General features: G+C 37.1%; 4 protein-coding genes and 1 long non-coding RNA gene across 7 annotated transcripts in view; 3 read left to right on the top strand and 2 right to left on the bottom strand.

Moving 5' to 3' along the window:
* Positions 1-4,496, bottom strand: part of LOC106177711 (gamma-2-syntrophin) — a 47,625-nt gene extending 43,129 nt beyond the window's left edge. Inside the window, exon 1 of the mRNA XM_087019113.1 lies at positions 4,313-4,496. Coding sequence (XP_086875239.1) covers positions 4,313-4,321 — 9 coding nt within the window. The 5' untranslated portion in view covers positions 4,322-4,496. The remainder of the gene's footprint in view (positions 1-4,312) is intronic.
* Positions 4,497-4,651: 155 nt separating this feature from the next.
* LOC106177703 (EF-hand domain-containing protein 1-like) lies at positions 4,652-10,089 on the top strand. The gene is made up of 11 exons (XM_013560550.2): positions 4,652-4,820; positions 5,216-5,437; positions 5,748-5,898; positions 6,108-6,244; positions 6,589-6,816; positions 7,042-7,383; positions 7,586-7,726; positions 7,992-8,286; positions 8,610-8,700; positions 8,983-9,175; positions 9,564-10,089. Exons 1-11 carry the CDS (start codon positions 4,773-4,775, stop codon positions 9,639-9,641), a joined length of 1,926 nt encoding a protein of 641 aa, XP_013416004.1. The 5' UTR covers positions 4,652-4,772; the 3' UTR covers positions 9,642-10,089.
* Positions 9,841-16,488, bottom strand: LOC106177704 (uncharacterized). The gene is made up of 4 exons (XM_087019116.1): positions 16,351-16,488; positions 11,489-12,620; positions 10,985-11,100; positions 9,841-10,390 (listed from the first exon to the last, which is right to left on the bottom strand). The coding sequence occupies exons 1-4, from the start codon at positions 16,417-16,419 to the stop codon at positions 10,349-10,351; spliced, it is 1,359 nt and encodes a 452-aa protein (XP_086875242.1). The 5' UTR covers positions 16,420-16,488; the 3' UTR covers positions 9,841-10,348.
* On the top strand, positions 12,785-13,008 carry LOC147760140 (uncharacterized). The gene is made up of 2 exons (XR_015330889.1): positions 12,785-12,912; positions 12,945-13,008. It is a non-coding gene; the product is annotated as an uncharacterized LOC147760140 (long non-coding RNA).
* Positions 16,401-21,254, top strand: LOC106177705 (tRNA-splicing ligase-activating factor archease). 3 transcript variants are annotated; one of them, XM_087019124.1, is made up of 7 exons: positions 16,401-16,554; positions 17,003-17,027; positions 17,315-17,357; positions 17,974-18,052; positions 18,618-18,700; positions 19,015-19,067; positions 19,768-21,254. In XM_087019124.1, the coding sequence occupies exons 1-7, from the start codon at positions 16,494-16,496 to the stop codon at positions 19,892-19,894; spliced, it is 471 nt and encodes a 156-aa protein (XP_086875250.1). In that variant the 5' UTR covers positions 16,401-16,493; the 3' UTR covers positions 19,895-21,254. The 3 variants fall into 3 exon arrangements, 2 of the variants coding, with proteins under 2 accessions (XP_086875250.1, XP_086875249.1); XR_015335680.1 differs by lacking the exon at positions 16,401-16,554 and adding an exon at positions 16,661-16,813 and having other exon boundaries at positions 19,015-19,169; XM_087019123.1 differs by lacking the exon at positions 16,401-16,554 and adding an exon at positions 16,674-16,813.
* The last annotated feature ends 955 nt before the right edge of the window (positions 21,255-22,209 follow it).

Here is a 22,209-nt window from a genome sequence, read left to right as displayed (position 1 = left end):
AATTATCGTTTAGCACCTTTAATGGTGTGCCAAACATCTAAGCCACTTAAGCAGAAAGCAGTTTAGCGAGAAACCCCATGAAGATGGACCGATCCTGTTAGATTGATCTAGGGATGGGAACCCAGTCTAAAAGCCACATGTATCTACACAAAACATGCTTCCACTGAGCTAGCTGATATATTACCAGATACTGACTACAGAGCTTCCTGTGAAATCATCAAAATCATCAAGCATTACTGAAGCCACAGGAGATTACCACTGAAACCATTACCATTCCTGGCCATAACAGGTTTTAATACAATTACATTAAGCCTGCTGATGAAAACAATTAATCTACCCGGTGAGAAACTGGATATATAATAATAATGTGTTACTAATATCTGAAATACTCGGAGTGTTTACAAAGTTGGGTTGCTATCAGGAACTATGGTTTTTGGGTCATAAATGTAGAGAAACTACCAAAATATGTGTGGCAACAGTAACTTATTCCAGACTTTTAGCATCAACTATGGCACCTATACAAACTGCCTTGTTTATACAGCATGCCAAATAACCAAATAACTTCCCTATGCACTCATATTATTATTTGTGTTACAGCACTGAGAGAGAGAGAGAGAGAGAGAGAGAGAGAAACGGGAGAGAGGAACAAAAGAGAGAGAGAGAGGAGCATTCACATGAATCTACTGTGTACTAGTACATGTATACATGTATTAGCAAGAGAGGAGAAGAATAAACAGTGCAGAAGCTCACTGGCACTCAGCCATCTTAATAACAGCATAATCCATGGGCCTTCCTAGCAAGGGCCTAGCAGTTACACCTCGAAGCCAAAATATAATTCGTGTGGGGCTGGGGAGACAACTGAGGGATAAGGTAGTCTTACTTTCATGTAGGGTCTGCCATATTTGATCCTAGGACCAGTAGATCCAAGGACCACCTGTTCTGAATGTGACCTAAGATTAGATAATCCACTTTTTTTACTATTATATATATATATATATATATATATATATATATATATATATATATATATATATATATATATATATATATATATATATATATAACAAAAAATGATTCTGATACTGCATTTAAGTGTCCAGCATTCAGTTAAATCAGATAAATATTCTACTTTCCACAAAAATAAGGTTGATTTTTCAGATCAAACGGAACAAAAAATTCCCTTGAGCAGTGTAAATATCTCAGCACTCTCTGCTGGCCTAGCTGTGTTTGCATTCAGTGTTTTCTTGGGGATGTTCCATTCACAACATCTAAGTATATTTCCACCAGACTCCCAGTAATTGACACCAGATTCCTGGTAATATCTACCAGTTACCAGGAAATGTTGTAACTGCTATCACCTGAATTCCTTGAAAACAGGGCTGAGGTATTTGGGGGAACTGGGGCCTGTGTTATAGAAGAAATAAAGGATGGAAATTTGTCTCAATTTTTTTACCAAAAACTGAACTACTTTATAATAATAATAATAATAATTTATTAAAATAGGGTAAAACACACTAAGTGCACAAACGTGTCTTAAACATGGCCCTCTTTATTTTTTTAAAATAATAATAAACTAGCCACCTAGTGCGCACTTTAATTAACATCAGTCCTGTAGTCTAATTCAATGAAATATATTGTTATTTGATCAGAAAGGCAGTGTTTATGTTTCAGGATATCATTCCTAGTCAGCTTTTTATCATTGTTTGACATACATGATCTGGTGAGTGAACATATGTCCCAATGCTGAATAATACTGATTTGATGACAAATTATAGTTACTTGTAATTTAATTTGCCTTAGGCAGTGCTGGTCATTCTTTATTCCACTCAGGTCAGTGTGTGATATCTTGTAATCCAGGAGAATTCAGAGCAGCTGGGGCCCAGCGCGTCTCAAGGTGAACCACATGCTGAGAGTTGAGAGGAAATACACTGTACAAGACAATTAACTAATAGCACAAAACCATTTTGTATGATGAGATATCAATCAATTCCATTTTGATTGTGAGGTTTATGATAGGGAAACTGAGCAAGGATCTCCATTACTTTTATATTGACTCTAATAAGAGCACATGAAGAAGAAAAAACACCAGTCATTGATCGAGGCCACTTAAAACCCTCTTAAAATGAAGTTCCTGAATCAATAACCTAATTTGACCTTTGAACAGATACTGATTCAGGCAGAATAATCTGTAGTCAAAAGCTATGCTGCCCACACACCTCACAGCAGCCAGTGTGCAATCAATGCTATCAGCTGGAGACGGACCAGTTGTTCTACACAGTGTTCTAACAGAAACTAACTGAATCATATTTCCACATCATCAGCAACAGAGCAGAGGAAATACTCAACACGAGCCAGTCAGAAACCAGGCAACATTCAGGAGCGGATCCAGGATTATTTGAAAGGGGGGTGGGGGGGGGGGGGGTAGGGATGTGAAACCGCCCTCCCCCCTTTACATGGGTTTTAGGGTCCCGAAAATTTTTGGTTTAAGAGGGCAAACGGTGCCATTTAGTATGGTTTATAACTATAATTCAGCTAGTAAAAAATATAATTTCAAGCAGGGACCATTGGTGTGATTTTTTTCAGAAATCAAAGGCAGTGCATCAGGATCCCTCTGGCATCCCCCCTTAAAACTTGCCACTGACTTTGTCCAGTAGATGCATCATCACACATTCCTGTAACAGGCCATTATCACTGCTACCATACCTTCAATTAGATTACACACTACAGATCATTTATCCAAGTATGATATTAGAATACAAAACTATGGCTCAACTCTTTACTTAAGATACTAAGATGACTACTGTAAAAGGACATTACAGCAAAATTGGCAGCCGCCTAATAAAAGCACCGGTCTCCTGTGAGCAATATGACCACTCTATGTTTGATAGCCTTCTACTAGTATCTTGCTCTCCAGTTTGGGGGGGGGGGGGGCAGGTTTTAACTGATCAAGAAAAATTCAAATAGTTGACAGTGAAAATAACTGTGTGTTCTATACATTTAAAAGATCTTTAGAACTGCACTTGACATGTACCAATGACAATAAGCAATTATATACTCATTAGGTTCTGTAAATTTTCCTATCTTCTTGATGCAAAATGGCTCCATTTTTAAACTAATTCCTCTTTGGATACGTATTGTTTCTGTGTTGTCATTTGTTCTTATTTACAACATCTGTTTGAATTGTTGCAATATATCAATCTTCTCTGGACCACGCCCACATTTGCTGACCTCCCATTCTCTCAAAAATCCACTATCTGACTGAACTTCTTAACTTACAAGTTCTCTGTTCAGGTATAGCATACCAATGTTCTGAGAAATGTAATAAATCTTTTTTTTTTCAATTTGCTGTTTAAATACTGTACGTAGCATGTCTACAGAACTGTGAGTGGATGCTGTGTCTCATAACACTGAGCATTGATTTCTGGCAGGATATGACTATAATCAAATGACTTCATGCATCATTACCTTACAGCAGCTACACACTGGAGTGGCCAGAGACAACAATGTCTTTTTACTGAAATAAGGCTTCAAATGTTACCAATTTAGAGTTTTACCTATTAACAGAGGAGGCAATAAAATCACATTACTAACATAAAGACCACAGCACATAAGATATATTTCATTATTCTGGACAAGGAATGGTGATTGCTGCTGATTTCAGACTCATCACTAATCAATACACAAACAGTACTTGTTTGCTGTACTCTGAACAAATGATCAGTGATGAAACCAACACAATATTAATGATGGCAGTATACTATAGGGTAACACTTATGGGGCTTTTGTATTAAATACATTAATAATAAATTTTCCTGATTCATCATAAATTTTAAACAGTTGTTTAATTTTGCTTCATTTTTCATATCCTGATGATCAAAATATTACAAAGATATATATCATTAACTCCATACATTCACTTTATAATAAAAAAATCTTAAAATGAATATAATTAACTAATGACTTTATTAATGGCATTTTAAAACAGTCAAGCAGACCACGAGAGAGAACAGGAAGAGCAAGCTATCTTAATCAACCTCTCAGAGCTACTGTAAATGACCCATTACATTAGTATCCGAGAAGATAACTACTAAGAGGTATAGCAGTAAGGTCACGCTTAGCTGTACAACGTGATAACATTAAGGAGGCATTTATTATATAATTCCCAACTGTCACTGCACTTTTCGGCTTCATGCAAATATAATATAATGACTCACTGATATGAGCCGAGAATGTTGGACGGGTACTACATAATAATGAGCTAGATATCTTAGCTATTCACGGTCAATCTTAAACAAAATAAATTCGTACGTACGAGTGCCATGTCCTCCCAAATTGTCCCTTGTCTCTATGCTTCCATCGAGGTGCAGGAAAAAAGCAACGCTCTCTGCGACAAATGACTAGATTCCGCCTTCCCGCATTGACAACTCTCCGTAAGCTGGAGACCAGATTAAATTATTCACACTAGGGGCGACAAACAGGACAGCCTCAAAAATAAAGGCTGCTTATTGAAAAGAAACAATATTGAATGCATGTTTAATTAAAATATTACCTTTTCAAAGTTTTTTTAAGCATGGAGGTTAACATTAAGCAATATATATTATGAATAGTTAGCATAAATTTTGGCCTATCTTGACAAAACTCTCGCTTGGTGCGAGATCGCATTTGTTTACATAGCAACCCATAGTAACCCACCACACAGCCGTTCTTTCAATCAATATACATCAACTCATTGGATTAAGAAGCAGCTAGGAGAAATTTCGTCAAAACACAGAATGGAAGGTTTACCATTTTTACCTGGAAATAGTTTTTCTGATCCAGCAGTAAGTAGATTTTGGTTTACAGTGATGAATGACGCCTCGGATATTTTACAACGTTGGCAGCACAAAAATTTTAAAAATGTTAGAGATACTACACTACAATTCAGCCAAGATGTCATTGACCATATCAGAATATTGGCGACAACGTCCTCTTCTCAGTTTTTGGCAGTGGAATGACATTTGTTCAGACTAAATTAAAAAATGCTGAGTCTGAACTGGCTGTGATAATTATATACTGAGTATGTGATTGCCATAGAATTAAAAACCTATAATTATTATTATAATCACTTGACGGGACGTAAGTTACAGGGTGGGGGGGGGGGGGGGGTATACTACAAAAGTACCGATATTTAGTGTGGTTTGGTATTTTATTTAAACTTTAATGATTCTTTTTGCAGAAGTCAAGATATCACTTACCCCATACTCTTGGATACCAAAATGGCTATGCCCTACAAAAGCGACCAGAGCTGGGAGTTGGTGGAGTTCCTTTGCCTAAGAACCAACTCTCAGAGGAAGAACTTGATGAGCTGGCCAACTTCAAACCAACTCTGACCTATGGCCAGGCAAAACAAGCACCACCATCTGACTTTGTACCAGCTCATGTAGCTTGGGACAAAAAGGTAACATAACTTTCTATGTTATCAACAAGAGTCATTGTATTTTGATTAAGACAAAGGTTATGGAAACTTTAGTTCGTTATCAGCAGGAAAATAAAATGGGTCGAAATTAAATTCACCATACCAAAAAAAAAAAAAATAATAATAATAAATTAGATAAATAAATAAATAAAATAAAAATAAAAACTTGACCTTATTCAGAAACAGCAAGTGATATGCTTATAATATATCTCATATATTTACTTATATTTGATGTAAAATACTAATTTGAAACACAATAATTATTTGATTATTACACAAAAACTTTCTACAGGTATTGCTGTTCAGGGGTTACTTCAAGCAGACCGTCCATGAATCCCCGGGAGAATATTTCCGTGTGCGTCCAGTCAACATCTACTATTACCTGGAAGATGACAGCATCTCAGTGGTCGAACCTCATGTAGAGAACAGTGGAATGCCACAAGGTTTGTAATTAGTTAAACATTTAAATTGCAGATGTATTATAATTTGGATGGAAGATTGTGAAAATCAGGTTAAACTAAGAAACAAAGATATCATTATAATTATTATCAAAGTTAAATGATTTTTAGATTTACCAGTGAAACATTGTTCCTTCCTTTTTATATGGGTTTATACTAATATTGAATTTACTGAAGTATTTCTTTGCTTCCAGGCAAATTGATCAAACGCCAGCGGCTGCCAAAGAATGACCAGGGGGACAACTGGCACTGGAAAGATATCAACCTTGGCCAGAATATCACTTTCTACGGCAAAGTTTTCCACATCACAGACTGTGATCAATGGACAAGGGTATGTTGTCATCTTCACTCTGCTTCTCTCAGCTTGGGTTATGTGATTTGAAATGCATAATACCAGATTGGGAAGTTGAACAAATAAAATATTGGTATTTTTGTGAGTTAAATTATATTTTAAAATATAAAATAAATTTCAAAGTTATTCATAATTTTTTACAACTTTTTTTCTCCTCAATTTCAAAATGACTTTTGAATATATTTATGGAAATTTCCAAGAAATAGAAATTTTTTTTAGCTCAATCACCTACACATCATGATCATGGGTACATCATGTAACATTTTGATTTTTGTACTTTTAGACATACTTTAATTGTTTTTCTAATTTCTCATGTTCAACAGGACTTCTTAGACAGTGAAGGTATAGTGGTGAATGAACCTGAGCAGCTGCCGCTGGATCCTTACACAGAGGAGCGCAGAGTACGCGCTGAACTACGAACCTATGAAACACCCTCATCCTTTGACAAACTAAAACAGTTTCTGGAACTTGATCGCAAAGTTCTCCGCTTCTTCTGTGCTTGGGACGACAGGGACAGCATGTTTGGACAGATGAGACCTTTCATTTTACATGTGAGTTAAAAACAGATATAGTACTCAATTGATATGTCTCACTACATAAAACATTAAAGACTTTTTTTTTAATTTTAAGATTTAAGAAAATAAAACACAGACATTATATATAGGAAAAGTTAGGACTTTTGAAATAAATAAAATGTTGAAATTAAATATGGATAAGTGTCTTAATAGGGATATCAGATAAAGTTTTAACATGAAACTTTCTCCCTCTATGTCCAGTATTATCTAGTGGATGACACCCTGGAGATACGCGAGGTAAGAGAACCCAATGACGGACGCGACCCATTCCCTGTCCTGATTGGACGCCACAAGGTCCCTAAAGATCGCTACAACGTGGAATCCTCTTTCCCTGGTGTTGTCATGGAGCTGACCAATAACGAGATCAAGGAGTATTTTACGCCCCGTGACTTCATGATCGGTGAGACAGTGTACATCTACGGCAGGCGTTTCCTGATCTACGACTGTGATAACTTCACCAAAGCCTTCTTCTACCAAAACTTTGGGATCTCTGACTTCCCCACGGTGGATGTGAAGGGAAGAGCCAAGGATGTGCCCAAAATGGTGAGCTTCTGTTTGCCGTACTTCTTTTATCAAAATGTTATCATATTAATAGTCGTATAATTGTAATCTTTACCAAATGGGTTGTGTGAGATTTTTGAATTGGTCTTGTTGATGTGACACTTGTTCAATTGAATGGCATGCTGTTGTGGAAAAAGTAGAAGCTCTTGTATAATTACTAACATACATGTCTATCTCATTCCAGGAAATCCCACCATACAACCAGTTTGGTTCCCTGGAAGACTCCCTGCAATCTTGTCTGTCTCTCATTCCACAGCCGCCCAAGAAAGATTTCATCAAAATGTTGGAGAATGACCACAAAGTGCTCAGATTTGAGGCAATACTGGTGAGGAATATTCAAAGACCACTTCAAAGGCATTTCTTGCTGGTCTCCACAATGAGAATATTTTTGTTTTCTTTTATGAAGACTGGCAAAATTGAATGAAACTTCTGTGTAATAAGGATTTTGAAAAAGAAAAAGAAATAAAATTCTTTTAAATGCCTGAGTACCATGTATCTTTTTAACAGAAACCAATCTCAGAAGTTAAGACATTATAAAAACCTCCACACTGAACTGAAGACATAATCATACCTTGTTTTCTACAATTTAGGACTCTGTGAAGCCAGAAGACAAGGGACGGCGGTTCATTCTTTCCTACCGCCTAGCAGATGACATGATGACCATCTACGAACCCCCAGTGAGGAATTCTGGGATTATTGGAGGAAAATTCCTGGAACGTACACGAGTTGCCAAACCCAACAGTACCCCTGACCGTCCTGTGTATTATGGTCCTGCTGACCTTTGCCTTGGGTCCACCATCGAGGTGTTTAAACACCGCTTTGTGATCACGAACGCTGACGAGTACGTGCTGAAGTATATGGAAGAACACTCCAGTCAGTTTCCTGGTAAGTCAGCAGCTCATGCTTAACTGTAAAAATCACAATACTGTTTTTTATTTTTGTGCTCACTTGTTTTGAAAAAGCAAAAAAAAAAAAAAAAAGAAAGAAAAAAAAAAAAAAAAAACACATAAGGGGGGTGCCCCCATTCTGAAATTCTCCATAAAAATGGGAGTGAGAAAAAAATTGTTATGCCTCTGAATGCTTCTATTAAATCAATTTTCTCAATTTCATTTTGGTAATTGCACAAAGATAACTTGTCACTGAAGTACATATTACATATCAGGACTTGTGCAGGCATTTTGTATTCATTTTTGTCCATTTACTTCCAGAGACGACCATCAACTCCCTGAGGGCAACCCTGGGGAAGGGAGCCAGTGCCCAGGAGACAGTCAAGGGAGGAGACATGAGGGTGAAGAGGGCGTAAGTAGTCCATTTACTTTATCTGATAGGTTAGACTTCATTCTGTGGTATACAGGACTTCTCTGTTAGCTTGAGTGATGTAGTAGATATATCAAGAGAAACAATGGGGAGAGGTTTGCTGGGGTGTCATTTATTACCATCATAAATAAGACAACTAAAAGACAAGTTGTATTCACAGAACTATTTCTCGCATGGTTCAAATTTATGAAAAACAAAAGTTTCAAAACCATAACAAAGTGCCAGGTAAATGTTTACAAAAAGTGTGTGTATCTGTTGTTACAGTCCCGGAGACTTGGAGAATCTGGTACGTGAAGTGAAAGCTCAGCTGAAGAAGATCGCCATCACAGGCCGTCAGAGGATAGACGACCTGTTCCTGAAGTATGACACAGACAGGTCTGGCTACATTGACAAAGACAAGCTGAAGTACATCTGCAAGCAGATACAGCTGCCACTGGATGATGATGTCATGGATGCGGTAAGTCTCATTATTATGTCATAGTGCTGACTGTGATGTCAGAAGTTAATTGTGATGTCATAGTGTTGACTGTGATGTCATTGTTGACTGTGATGTCAAGTTAATTGTGACATGATGGGAAATGGAGAATGATCTCAAGAAAAAAAATGGCAAACCTTTTACTCCATCTTTGATATTACTCCAAGAATTTAAATTTGCATTTCATCCAGGAGTCAAATATTTATCATTTACTGTAGCAGAGCTATCTTGCCTTTTTCTTTTTTTTTTTAAGTTTTATATCTTTGTAACATAAATAAATTATTATTCCCCCCCCCCCCCCCCCCCCCCCAATAAAATAAATGTAGTTTTTACATTTCCATTCTTAATAGTTTTGTTTCAATCTTTCCAGTTGGTGGCACAGTGTACAAGAGATGCCGAGGGCAAGATAAGCTTAGAGGACTTCAGAACTTTCTTTGAGAGCACGTAAATAGGACCTCAACAACTCTACTAGGCTAAAAACTTTTTAACAAGAAAAATGTGGAAAATACTATTGACATGCTGCGGAGATTGTTCTTAATGGGTTGAAGATTGTGTAGTATTGTTCATGGAGGAGACTTAAAGAAAGAGACAGTGTATCATCATTGAAATGAATCATAAAACACTGATATTGCAAAAAAATATAGCAATTGGTTCTTAATTTACAGTTTATTTTTTGAAAACATATAAACTTAAGGCATCATGAGCCAGGACTTTTTCCTTGTCCAAGAGTTTTCACTGACAGCATTTAATGTTGTTGTGATGAAAGTTTGCAATAGAAATAATATATTTTTCAGACTTCTTCACATCTCAAGTGTATATTATTGTGTAAAATACTAGCTCTGTGTTGAGACAGATGGTGTACATATTTAGAATAAATGATATACAGTGAATATTTATCTGAGATAATCTGAGTTTGTCTTCAGTTTGGATACTTACAGTAATTCTGCACACACAAAAAAAAAAGATGTTTGTGGTCTGGAATATTTGATTTACATGTCTAAAGCAGAAAATTAGAGTCCTGGGTTTTTAACCTTTGAATTCACAATTCAGCAACAAGCCGACTGCTTGCTTTGAACACGACATGCTTTTTTTTTTTCTGTAAACACAGAAACACTGCAACTCTGCAGCTCCAAACATGACCCCCGACATCTGACATCAGCTGCTCTGGTCCTGCATCTTTGTCTTCAGTCTCAGATACTGAAATTACAGACATAAAAAGGATATAAAATAGAAATATCTTCAGTCTTCATTCTAGAGTTCTGACATTACAGGCATAAATATGTTAAAAGCAGCAATATCTGCCATCAACTCTGCTTTAAGAACTTGTGCACCCATGTTTTGGATGTAAAAAACAGAGTAGTGTATATCATAAACTTTAACGAAAGTATTTACAGAAAAGCTGTGAGACAAAACCATGAAGCAAGAAGCACAACTTAAAACAGCATACAAAGTTTTGGCATACAAAAGTTTTAACTACAATTAAGACTGGATCTTTCAATTCGGGAAAAATTGTAAATCGCTCAGATTATAGATACATAACTTTGAAATCATAAAAAATTATATTCTGTAAAGAATTTTAGTGTTTAAACTACAGAATAGAACTAAAAGGTAGCCTGTCTTTCAGTTTTATTGCTTCCACTCAACATGAATGTTCTAACTCTAAGAATTTATGACTTAACAGTATGACTCAATAGTATCTGCAAAATTCATAATTTTCCCCAATAAAAAGATGGAGACATTACAGTATTCACTCAGCCAGAGTCAAGACACTCGCTACGTAGCTCTACGTACATTTTTCCTGCTCTCTATTGCCTGCTGCACCCACAGCAGTTCCATGGCGATGTTACTCCTCAGTTCTTGTAACGACTTCACATCTCTGGGATACTCTGTACTGACTAATGCTGCTTCTGAAACATAACCATTAACAACAGTTACCATGGCAATATTACTCCTCAGTTTTTGTAGTAACTTTACATCTCTGGGATACTCTGTACTAACTGTACTGCTTCTGAAACATAACCACTAACAACAGTTACCATGGCAATTATGTATCCAGTTTTCAACATTTGTGTCTTACAATTAATATGGAAAAAAACCCACCAGAACCCTTCCACTCTGATTGATTACCATGACAACAGTGATGAACTTACATTTTCTTAAGAAAATAATCAAGGCAATAATGGCACTGACTAACTTAACTGTCATAAACACAGAGTCTGGGTGTAGGAAAGTGTTGTTGGGAGGAGGAGGAGGGGGAGTGTTAATAAAATAGTTAACAGAGAAGTTTTATTTTACCTTCCATGGAGAGCATAGTGTCCCACACTGAGGTCATCTCACTGACCACACTGCTGTCATGGGGGCCCTTGGACCTCCTCCCTGGATGTAAACGAGAAGGTGATTGGCTGTTCAGTTGATAGGCTTGTCTTGATTGGTCAGCTGTCTCCTCTCTCACAGGGAACGGAGAGGCAGGGGGAATGACTGCGCCATTTGTTTGAAATGTTGGTGACAATTTTGTTCCTGATAGTTCCTGATCCTTTAATTTTGTTTGTCCTTTGGCAGCATGGATTTTATCTTTTTTGAAGGGAGACCCATTCGAAGTATTCCCTAAATCTTTGGAGACTTTTGCTCCAATTTCTCTGCAATTTTCTGTTTCATGTTTTTCGGCGTCTGACACGTCCATGTCATTTTCTCCTGTAGTGTATGCTTCCTGCCCAGTGTTGGGTGGGACTGTCACACTGATATCTGTGTCCTGAGGAAATGCCTCATTGTTCCCTGGATTACCTGGATTACTCCTGTGTAATGATCTGTTCTGCAGTGCAGGGTCTGTGTCGCTGTCTTCACTGTCAGCTGAAGGAGAGGCCAGTATGTCGCAGACAAGAGGCTCTAGATGCCCTTGACTTTCACCTCCAGAGACAGTGTCATCTTCAAATGGGTGTTCTGGTATATCGTCTGGACTGTGATAGCTACCTTCAGAATTTTCATGTAAGGTCAATGTATTGGGAGATGATTCACTTTCAACTTGAATTCCAAGCTTTGACAATTGCGACCTATTGTCTTCTCTAAAACATTCCCTATCTTTCTTGTCACTCTTCACATGGAAGTTTTCAGTTTCACCTGTGCCATTTCTTCCACCAGAAGGGTCAACATTTTGACCTTGAGAGCATCTTGCTTGAGCAGTTTTTTCTGGAGTTTTCACGAGCAAATGTGATCCTATATTATTTGTATTATCATACGACAATCTGGTCGGCGTGGGAGGTCTCACACATCGCCCCTTTCCCTCTCTGTGAACCAGAGGTAGACAAAGATGATGACATTTCCAGTCTACGTGAGTTCTGTAATCATCATCCTCCACCTCTGTTACAATGGACTCATACTCTTTCTGAATTTCTTGCAGAGATTTCCTGATCAATGTTCCCCTGAGGAAGGCCTGGAAAGAGAACAGGACACATTCATACTTGAAAGCAATAATTAGCAGAAAGAAAGGAACACTCCCAAAACAAATTAAGAACCCCCCCCCCCCCCCCCGACACTCAACATGGAAAAACTAAGCACTATTTTAATTGACTCAAGTCTTACAAGTAGTACATACGGGGCCGTAGCGATAGTCCGAAGGTTCAATAGTCCGAAGGTTCATTGGTCCGAAGGTTCAATGGTCCGAATGTGCATTGAAGGTTCATTGGTCCGAAGGTTCGATAGTCCGAAGGTGCATTGGTCCGAAGGTTCATTAGTCCGAAGGTTCGATAGTCCAAAGGTTCGATAGTCCGAATGTAGGCCCGCTGTATAAGTGTATAGTGAATTACATGTACAGGGGCGGATCCAAGATTATTTGAAGGGGGGTCCGCGGATGCAAAGCCCCCACCCCCCTTGGCGTAGGATCTGGGGCCCGCTAAAGGGCCCCGAAAATTGTTGGTGTCTCAAAATGACCACCTATTTATCTAGAGACACATCTGTGAATATCTGTAAAAAATCTATCAGTCGCCCTGGTAGAGGGTTTAAAAGTTAGGTCTGCACGGGCAAAAATAACGTCAATACTAGCATATTACATTACATTAAAAAAAAAAACAAAAAAAAAACAGATCTTGATGTTTTTCATGGGATTGGAAGTTGACGATATTTATAACTGCAAAGGTTTATTTTGTAAAATCAAATGGAAATTTTCTCACGAGTCACGAGTGTATCTACTTTTTGCATAGTACGTTTTTCTTCGTTTAAATGAATTTGTTACAAAGACAGCATTTTTGATGTTGTTCATCAGATTAGAAGTTTAACTGTTTTAGAATATTTCAACATGTTCAAACTGCCTTCTCACTTGTATTTTACGTTTAATAAATAAATAAATAAATAAATAGGCCCACCGGGTTGATATGGCGTTGCCACATTTCTATTTCAGATTATAAACGTTTCAGCATCTTCAGTATTGCTGGGGAAGAGGGGGTGGAATTAAATATGTATTACTATTTGTGGATATTTGAGCATATTACTGTATTCTGATACAATTTTTATGTTTAAAGCCCTAGTAAGGGAAAAGTTTGTTTTCGTAAATGCTCGTAATTTTTGTTTATATGCCAAGTTTACACTCCAGTTAATTCATCCTCATCCCTATGAGTAATACAATACTGCTGGCGGAACGGCTGTTTTTTTTTTTTTTTTTTTTTTTGGGGGGGGGGGGAGGGTAGGGGAGTGGGCTGTGCGAACAACAACATAGTTTGTTTGGAAATGCAATTATTCTATAACTTTTACATAATTTAAGTAATGTGTAGGTTAGAAGAATTTGAATTCTAATCATAGTATCTTAAGACATCGTAAGAAACTCAAACTAATTGTAAAAGTGCTCTTGGATAGTTTGGATTGATGGACTGGTAAAGTCAGTCCAGGAAAAATGCCGTTTACCCGTGTGAAATTTGTTTTCTAAGGGAGTTTGCGCCTTTTCAGAGCTTACCATACCTATACGGTAATAAATATCAGGTTGTAATTAAATCATTAAATAAGTGGGTCAGTACTAGCAGTCAGACTATTACTCGAAAGCCCCATACCTGTACCTCGAGTTGATATCGGCATTTTAGCCAGGCCCATTACGATGTCAGATATATGGATCTATCGGCACGTAAATTTAACGAGACGTAAATCTATTGAGACGTGTATATCGGGACGAATATTTTATTAGGACGTTTATCTATATGGCGGACCCCAAAATCGCACGTCTCACTTGCGAGATCTACGAGATGCCAGTATGAAATGCCACGTACGGCCTAGACACCCACGATTTTAGATATTTTTCAAAAGCTTAGACAAAATCATAGAGGATACAGAGGATGTAAATCCTCCCATTTTTGCATGATATTGCACAGCCATTGCCTTCCTCTGCAAGGAATTTTCCTAAAAAGGGATATACGCGCAGTACATGGGCACGTTCAGGCTTCGCAAGGAGAAGGGGGTTTAGAGGGGGTTCTGACTCCGCCCCCTTCGGTTTATGAAAAGAAACCACACTGATATGTCCCTCTTGACCGTACCAAATGGCACCGTTTGCTCTCTTAAATACCCAAAATGTCGAATCCCATTTAAACGGGGTAGGGGGGGTCAGCTTTGCATCCGCGGACACCCCCTCCCTCTTTAAATGTTCAGGATCCGCCATTGGGAAGACAAATGCACCCGAGGCTTTTAGTTTAAGAGAAAGCATAATGAACATGATATAATGTTACGGTTAATAACTGCAATCGGTCTCTAGAAAAACGGGACTCTCCCGCAATCCAAAATATTTCGTAATTGAAACACCCATTTTTTTCTTTTGAAAATAATCAGTGTGCGCTTAAAGGTAGCCTTGATGGAGCGTAAAACCACTTTTATCAGTTTCTTATACAATTAAAAAATAATAGCACAGGCCATTCGATTAAATGTCATTATAGGCGTCCTCTCATTTTATGCGTTCCAATCTTTATTCAATATTTCATGTGAAACATGTATGGTGTTCATGAGTTGGAAAGGGTAGCCATTGCATATCCCCAAACTTCCCCACATTGTAAAGAGAAGTCACGGAAACAATACGACCTATATGGATAATTTTCACGTGCGTTTTGGTCGCACTCAAAACGAAATGATAAAGATTCTAGAAGCTGAGTTCACACGAAAGTTAATCACCCCCTAGCAGCTCCAGGATTGCTAATCTGATTGCATACAGTGAGAGTCCCGGTGGAGTTGGATCAATCTACGTAGAATGATAGTTTCGTTGGGAACGCACCCGTTTGTAATTATAATCCTTAAAATCGAAGAACATCTTAAAATGTTTCGGACTATCGAACCTTCGGACTAATGAACCTTCGGACTATCGAACCTTCGGACTAATGAACCTTCGGACCAATGGACCTTTAATTTTCGGACTAATGAACCTTCGGACCAATGAACCTTTTTGTTGAAAATCTGATGAAAAATTTACGAATTTTCGGACCAATGAACCTTCGGACCAATGAACCTTCGGACTATCGAGACGCCCCCGTACATACAATGAAATACGATTATTTTGTAACTGATACTCCAGATTCAAAAAGAATTCCAGATAAAATATTATGCCACTTTCACTGCCTTTTTTTTTTAAAGAAGAAAGAATACCAACTACTACATGTAGTAAAGAAAATGTAATATATATCAATATTTTACTGCTATCTTATAATCAACACAAACAACTATTGTGCATATTTACCAAAAGGAGTCATTGTCATAGAACACACTGTAAAACACACAATAAATGAAAAAATATTCAAGATGGAATCAGTTTCTTTGTCAGATAACTGCTGGTCAAGATTTGGTTGCCTGAGAGAAAAATGTGGTTGCAAATTGCATCCATGGACCATGCAACATTTACCGGATAAACCCTGGAGCTGAACTGTCATTTGTGCCATGTTTTACAGATAACACTGCCAAACAATAAAGGCAATGAAAATATCAGTGTTTATTTGTTCAGCTTTTGACGTCATAGCACTGACGAAGTATATTTGTCATGGTGGTGGTGATTGCACAACACGAGTGAAACAAACTTCTGGCTACAATTTCATCACATATATTTCGGTACCAAACCAAGGTTAAACATAAGTGTCAGATGCCCATGTGGAGATGCTACTGACATAAAACATTCAGTTTGCACTTAACAGTCGATCCTCGCTCACCTGAATGCGAATAATCGCGTCTTCTTCTCCGTCGTAACTAGAAAAAGACTCACTCAACGAGACCGCCATTTTACCAAGGGAATTCCCTCGCCTGTGATTGGACACAACCTACCACGTGATACAAATACAAGGGAAATCCCAAGATGGAGGGGGATCAAGACGACCCAGAATTTCAAAAACCGCCGGCTGAAGTGAAGTATGAATGTGAGTACAGTTTATTAACTGGCTTACTGTTGTTTGAATGACAACCCAGAGAAGTTCCACACAAGGAACAAGAAACGATCAATGTTAGGCCTAACGGCTCCACGTTTAGCGTAGAGTAGGCCGATCACTTGATCGCGACAAGTTCAGTTAATGCCCCCTCTCTCTGCCGAGAGTGTTACTTTTAAAAAGTTGTTCACTGTGAGCTTTGAGAATGTGGCAACTATGCCTGATATTTCTTCTATATACATTAGGATTTTAGGTAGTAAATATTTATAAAACTCAAGTAAATTATTAGGTACATGGTAACATGTGCTGTGTTGGCAAACATTTATAACCATATATTTAGATAGACTGAGTGAAAGTTAACAAAGTGAGTCTAACGAAGTATAGAGGTTAACGCTATATAACAGTAGAGGTAATGATTTATATTGTGTCCAATTTTTTTCAGACTTGGACCACACTGCAGATGTCCAGTAAGTATATGTCATTTCCCCCCATTTTCTTAATATTACAGTCTCTCAATAATATTTGGTAGACAGTATCGGGTATATATTTCAAAAAGCAATAGTTGATTTAAATTTGGATGAAGAAATAATATCTGAAGCTCTGGTTCTCATAGTTACCCACCTCTATTAACTTGATTTGTGCTGTAATTTTATGATATGTGCAGACCAGCCAGCGTTGCATTTTTATGTTAAAACATAAAAGTGTTTCACATACAGTTAATGTTCCTTAATGTTGTTTATTTTGTTTATTTTAGGCTTCACTCCTGGGGAGATGACATCAAGGAGGCATTTGAACAGGTAGGGCAGTACTACAGAATGGACAGGACAGTTGCTAAGGGGAGCAGCCACCCCCCCCCCCCCCCCCCCAGGGGATCGGGTACAGTGAATCCAATATGTGAATCTGTTAATTAATCATCTGTTCATTGATTCACTGGGAGTTCAACCCAAGCAAGCCTAACCAACCAACCTAAACATTATGTAAGCTGCCCAGCAGTCTTTGGGAATATAGGCCATAGTTAGAGGCTATAGATAGCCATTCAAATGATGGCTGGATAGCTCTCCTTGGGAAAGTCTTACAGGTGTGTGTGTGTGTGTGGGGGGGGGGGGGGGGGGGGGGGGGATGGGAAGCAAAGTGAGAGGAGGGGTGAGCCAGGGAGGGAGGCAGTTGGGGAGTTTTTATTGCCCACCAAATAAGTTCATATGTTAGAATGCTGAAGAGGGTGAAACCAAACACTTCATAGAGCTTCAGTATTTATTGATTTCTCACATTTTGATAATTCACGTGTCAAGCTGATGCCTCAACCAACATGATCCCAGCTGATATTGTTAATTAAATATTTGACTGAGTGTAATCCACAGCTCGTTTGTGACTTTGATAAATTGAACCTCTCATATAAATCATTCTTTAATTCAGGTTGCCATGGCGATGTTTGGTTATATGACAGAAATAGAATATGTTGAAATGCTAGACAAGCAATCTATAGAAGCACAAGGTAGGGAATGGCTATAGAAAATAAAAACCAGATCTCTGTGTAGGGTAGTTTTGTGACTCTCGTATATTTTCTGTATATGCAGTGTATAGAGGCACAGGGTAAGGAACAACCACACAGAAAAATAAAAACTTGAAGAAATTACACTGTAGTACCAGATCTCTGACGTGAGTGTAGACCAAATCTGAGCCCCTCTTGTATGTTGTTAATTTTTCATCATCTTTTGGTTGAATGCCCTGACTTGATAACATAAAACACAATTTGCGGTCAGTTTCAAGATAATGCATAGCATGCATATTAAACACTATTTCAATTAAGTTTATCATCTTTTGGGCAACTTACCTGGCTTGACAACATGGAAAAACAGTTTTTGGATAGTGTGTGGCCATTAATAAGACCATTTCATTCTTTTAATTAAGATTATGTGAATTATTCTGTAGATCAGTGAAGATCAAAGGTGTATTATTTTTGTCATGTTATTATACATTGGTATATATTTCAAGTGAAGATATGGAAAGTCTGTTGTTTCACTTCTTTTGTCATGCTATTATATTGGTATATATTTCAGGTGAAGATATAGAAAGCCTGTTGTTTCACTTCTTGGATGAGTGGCTCTTTCTCTTCTCTGCAGAGCCATTTTTTATAGCTAGGGTGAGTTGAGGTGTGACATTCCAGAACAAGTCTTGAATTGTTTGTTATTGTTTATTAAGTAAAAACTATGTATCTTATTTCATTATATTTTCCCAAAGTAGGCATTCAAAAACCCATCTTCCAAAACTCTTACTTCATGCAGAAAGATAAAACAGAGTATAAAATGGTAAAAATGATATATAATATGTAATATGTTCTTTATGATATATTCGAGTCATCTCTGGAGAAATATTTTGAAAGTTATGAATAAATATCAGTGTACTAGTAAACAAATTGTCTTTATTCATGCTAAATGTTTAATTTCTTCTTTCCAGAAAATAAAAATAACTGAATTTGACGAAGAAAATTTTAGGATAAAAGCAGTCGGGTAAGAGGAGAGGAAGAGTTGTGTATTTGTAACATGGAGTTTGATTGGTTGTTTTGATAAATTGGTTGGAGCAGGTGCTTTCATTGGCAGTCATTTGACAAGGTACAGTATGCTGCCGGATAGTACTTAAAGCATTCAGTTTTCAGTTAATTTTGGGAGGATTGTTATAACATTGTATGGTGTATGGCCAAGTATACCATAGTGATGGAGGCCATTTCCCTGACATTTTATTAGTTATGTCTAGTGGGCTGGTCAGGGCCACTCTGGCCCTAGGACATGTACTGATTAAGAGTCTGCTCAGCCCAATTATAATTTCTTTGACTGGGTTCCCATACGTAGACCGATCTAACAGGATCGATCCATCTCCAAGGGGTTTCTTGCTAGCACACCTACTGAAGCTGTTAAATGAAAATTAATTACTTCCTAGCAGCTTCAGTAGGCATGGCTGTCACAGACATTTAAGCAGCTTAAGTTGATTGCAATTTAGCAAGAATTGCATTGGAGAAAGATCGATCCACAGTTAGTACGATAGGGTCTGGGAATGGTCCCTTTCTCTAGTACATTGTACTCTGTGTGTTTTTTTTTAATATCTTGATTTCATATCTTTATTATTTTACTGCTGAGGTGGATAAAAAATAATAAGAAAGACAGGTGAATTTTATCATGTTCATATCCAGTATCTCATGCTCTTTGTTGTCAGGTATGGAGAAGAGTTTGACCTTGACAAGCATCCCCAGGGGACAGAGGTCAAGGCCATCACCTATAGCAACATGCAAGTTCACAACACAGAGGAAAAACATGAAATATTTGTCATCATAGATATCTAAGAGAATCTTCAGTGTACTACAGTGAGAGTTTACCTGTAGTGATATCTTAGTTCACGACACAGAGGAAAATCATGAAATATTTGTCATCATAGATATCTAAGAGAATCTTCAGGGTACTACAGTGAGAGTTTACCTGTAGTGATATTATAGTTCATGACACAGAGGAAAAACATGAAATATTTGTCATCATAAATATCTACCGTGTAAGAGAATCTTCAGGGTACTACAGTGAGAGTTTACCTGTAGTGTTATCATAGTTCATGACACAGAGGAAAAACATGAAATATTTGTCATCATAGATATCTAAGAGAATCTTCAGTGTACTACAGTGAGAGTTTACCTGTAATGATATCTTAGTTCACAACACAGAGGAAAATCATGAAATATTTGTCATCATAGATATTGCTTATGTCAATAAATATCTTCAACAGGGAAGTAGAAGTGCCTTGAACTTCGATCAGCAGAAGCGAACGTGGTGATGTGCATTCTAATGGAGCTTTTTCTTGAAATATGTCTCAACAAAATTTAATTGCACGTGACACATTGACGTGCAAGCTTTGAGTTTCATGTGTGTAGAAAAGAAATATAAAACAATTGCAAAAGATTGATGAGACAGCGGATGAATTAGTACCGCCGTTAAGTTCTTGTTGGCTTTCTTATACATGTATATATATATATATATATATATATATATATATATATATATATATAGATGCTCTTTCATGATCTAGTTATGTGAAGTGCATGATTGGTCAGTAATAATAGGAAAGAGATCAAATTAGAAATCACATTTCATAAATTTGGACTGACATTTTATTTTTCCCCATGATTTTGTTATAAATTGTGATTTTCAACAAAAAAAGAGAACTTTTGCATTTTGTAGAGCTTGTCAGCACTAGAGGTGGTGTCCCTCCCCCCCCCTTTTTTTTTTGTTTTGGTTTTCCATACCAATGCACTTTATTACTCCAGCTGGTGGTACAATACCTGTAAGCAGTATTGCCTGTCTGATCCTCCAGTGTTGAATATTCATCTGTTAAATTTGTTACCTCAGTAATTCTGCAGTGACAGGTGTAAAACATTGTGCACCAGTTTTTATGTACAGACAGATGTTATGCTTTTTTTTTTTTATTTTTTTGCTTTTTTTGCTTTTCGACTTTTTGAATCTTTGGAAATCATATATCTACACCAAAACAAATTTCCATTCATGTATGTATATTCATTTAAAATATTTGTATGTTCCAATTTAAGAATATAGGCAAAAGTTATTAATACATGTACCTGCATCAGGGCTCATGCAAAGATGTAACAATTTGAACCTTTTATTTAATTGATTTGGTGAATAAAACTTACAACTTACTAATATTTGAATTATGTTTGATCATATTTCAAGCAACATATTTCAACAAAGACATATTACAATTTCTTATTTAATAAAATGGTGCTGGATTTTTATCCCTCCCAACACCACCACAAGACAAAAAAAAAAAGTATGGACTTGCATAATCAGCTGTCAAGAACCACAAATTTTGCAGAATTTTAGAATTTGGCCTTATTGAAATGCTTCGGATCCAGCAGTCTTTCCTTTTCCTTTACTGCTTGGTATTATGGGAAAAATTCAGTAAATTCAATACAATGGTGGAGTGAGATTGTAATTGTTTGGAAGGAAAAGGTGCATGTTCTTCCTTCACAATGTATATTTTGCCAAAATTGTCAAATATCATTTCAAAATCAATTTTCAATGTCTAGCCAACATTTTTAGACAATCAAATGAATAACAAATGGGGAATAGAAAATGCCAAAAATTCTGTTACATGAAAACATTATTACAAAAGTCACCAGTACAATGGGAACATATCTGGACTCTCCATGCTCGAGGGCAGATCAGTGAATATGCAAAACTAGCTACAGAAATTTATTGTTAATATAAAAATTCTCGAAACAAATGATTTCGAACTTTCCAAACATAACTTTTGTTCACATACGGGCAAATTGATAAGCATTTTTCCACAAGTGGGCTAGAAAATGAAAGTTGTTGGCAAAGCTTTACAATGTACATTCTACAAACCTATACATCAGAAACTTGTAGTTATTGGTCTAAATAATTAACAATTTCTTTAATTATTCAGTTTCAAATTCTCATGACCAGATTAAGGTATACGCTATAAAACATTTTCTTTTCATTTTCTGCATATCTTACACCTGTCAGCTAGATAACGGAATAAAAATACTAAAACAGTATTGCTCACAAGACCAATAACTTGAGGATATGCTTCATCTAGTGCATGAGTTCAATGAGGTTCATAAGGGAGGAGGAT

The sequence above is a fragment of the Lingula anatina genome, chromosome 8 (assembly GCF_051362555.1).
Source record: "Lingula anatina isolate TDL-2025a chromosome 8, LinAna3.0, whole genome shotgun sequence".
NCBI classification, from domain to species: Eukaryota; Metazoa; Brachiopoda; class Lingulata; order Lingulida; family Lingulidae; genus Lingula; species Lingula anatina.
This window is presented reverse-complemented; position numbering and strand designations above follow the sequence as displayed.

Excerpts from the sequence above, each read along its gene's own strand:
- LOC106177705 (XM_087019123.1), top strand. The coding sequence starts at position 16,705 with ATGCCCCCTCTCTCTGCCGAGAGTGTTACTTTTAAAAAGTTGTTCACT. Across the intron at positions 17,358-17,973 it reads TCAAGGAGGCATTTGAACAG|GTTGCCATGGCGATGTTTGG; the intron begins GTAGGGCAGTAC and ends TCTTTAATTCAG. Across the intron at positions 19,068-19,767 it reads TTTAGGATAAAAGCAGTCGG|GTATGGAGAAGAGTTTGACC; the intron begins GTAAGAGGAGAG and ends CTTTGTTGTCAG.
- LOC106177704 (XM_087019116.1), bottom strand. The coding sequence starts at position 16,419 with ATGGCGGTCTCGTTGAGTGAGTCTTTTTCTAGTTACGACGGAGAAGAA. Across the intron at positions 12,621-16,350 it reads ACGCGATTATTCGCATTCAG|GCCTTCCTCAGGGGAACATT; the intron begins GTGAGCGAGGAT and ends TTCTCTTTCCAG. Across the intron at positions 11,101-11,488 it reads CACTATGCTCTCCATGGAAG|AAGCAGCATTAGTCAGTACA; the intron begins GTAAAATAAAAC and ends GTTATGTTTCAG.
- LOC106177703 (XM_013560550.2), top strand. The coding sequence starts at position 4,773 with ATGGAAGGTTTACCATTTTTACCTGGAAATAGTTTTTCTGATCCAGCA. Across the intron at positions 5,899-6,107 it reads GAACAGTGGAATGCCACAAG|GCAAATTGATCAAACGCCAG; the intron begins GTTTGTAATTAG and ends CTTTGCTTCCAG. Across the intron at positions 8,287-8,609 it reads ACACTCCAGTCAGTTTCCTG|AGACGACCATCAACTCCCTG; the intron begins GTAAGTCAGCAG and ends ATTTACTTCCAG.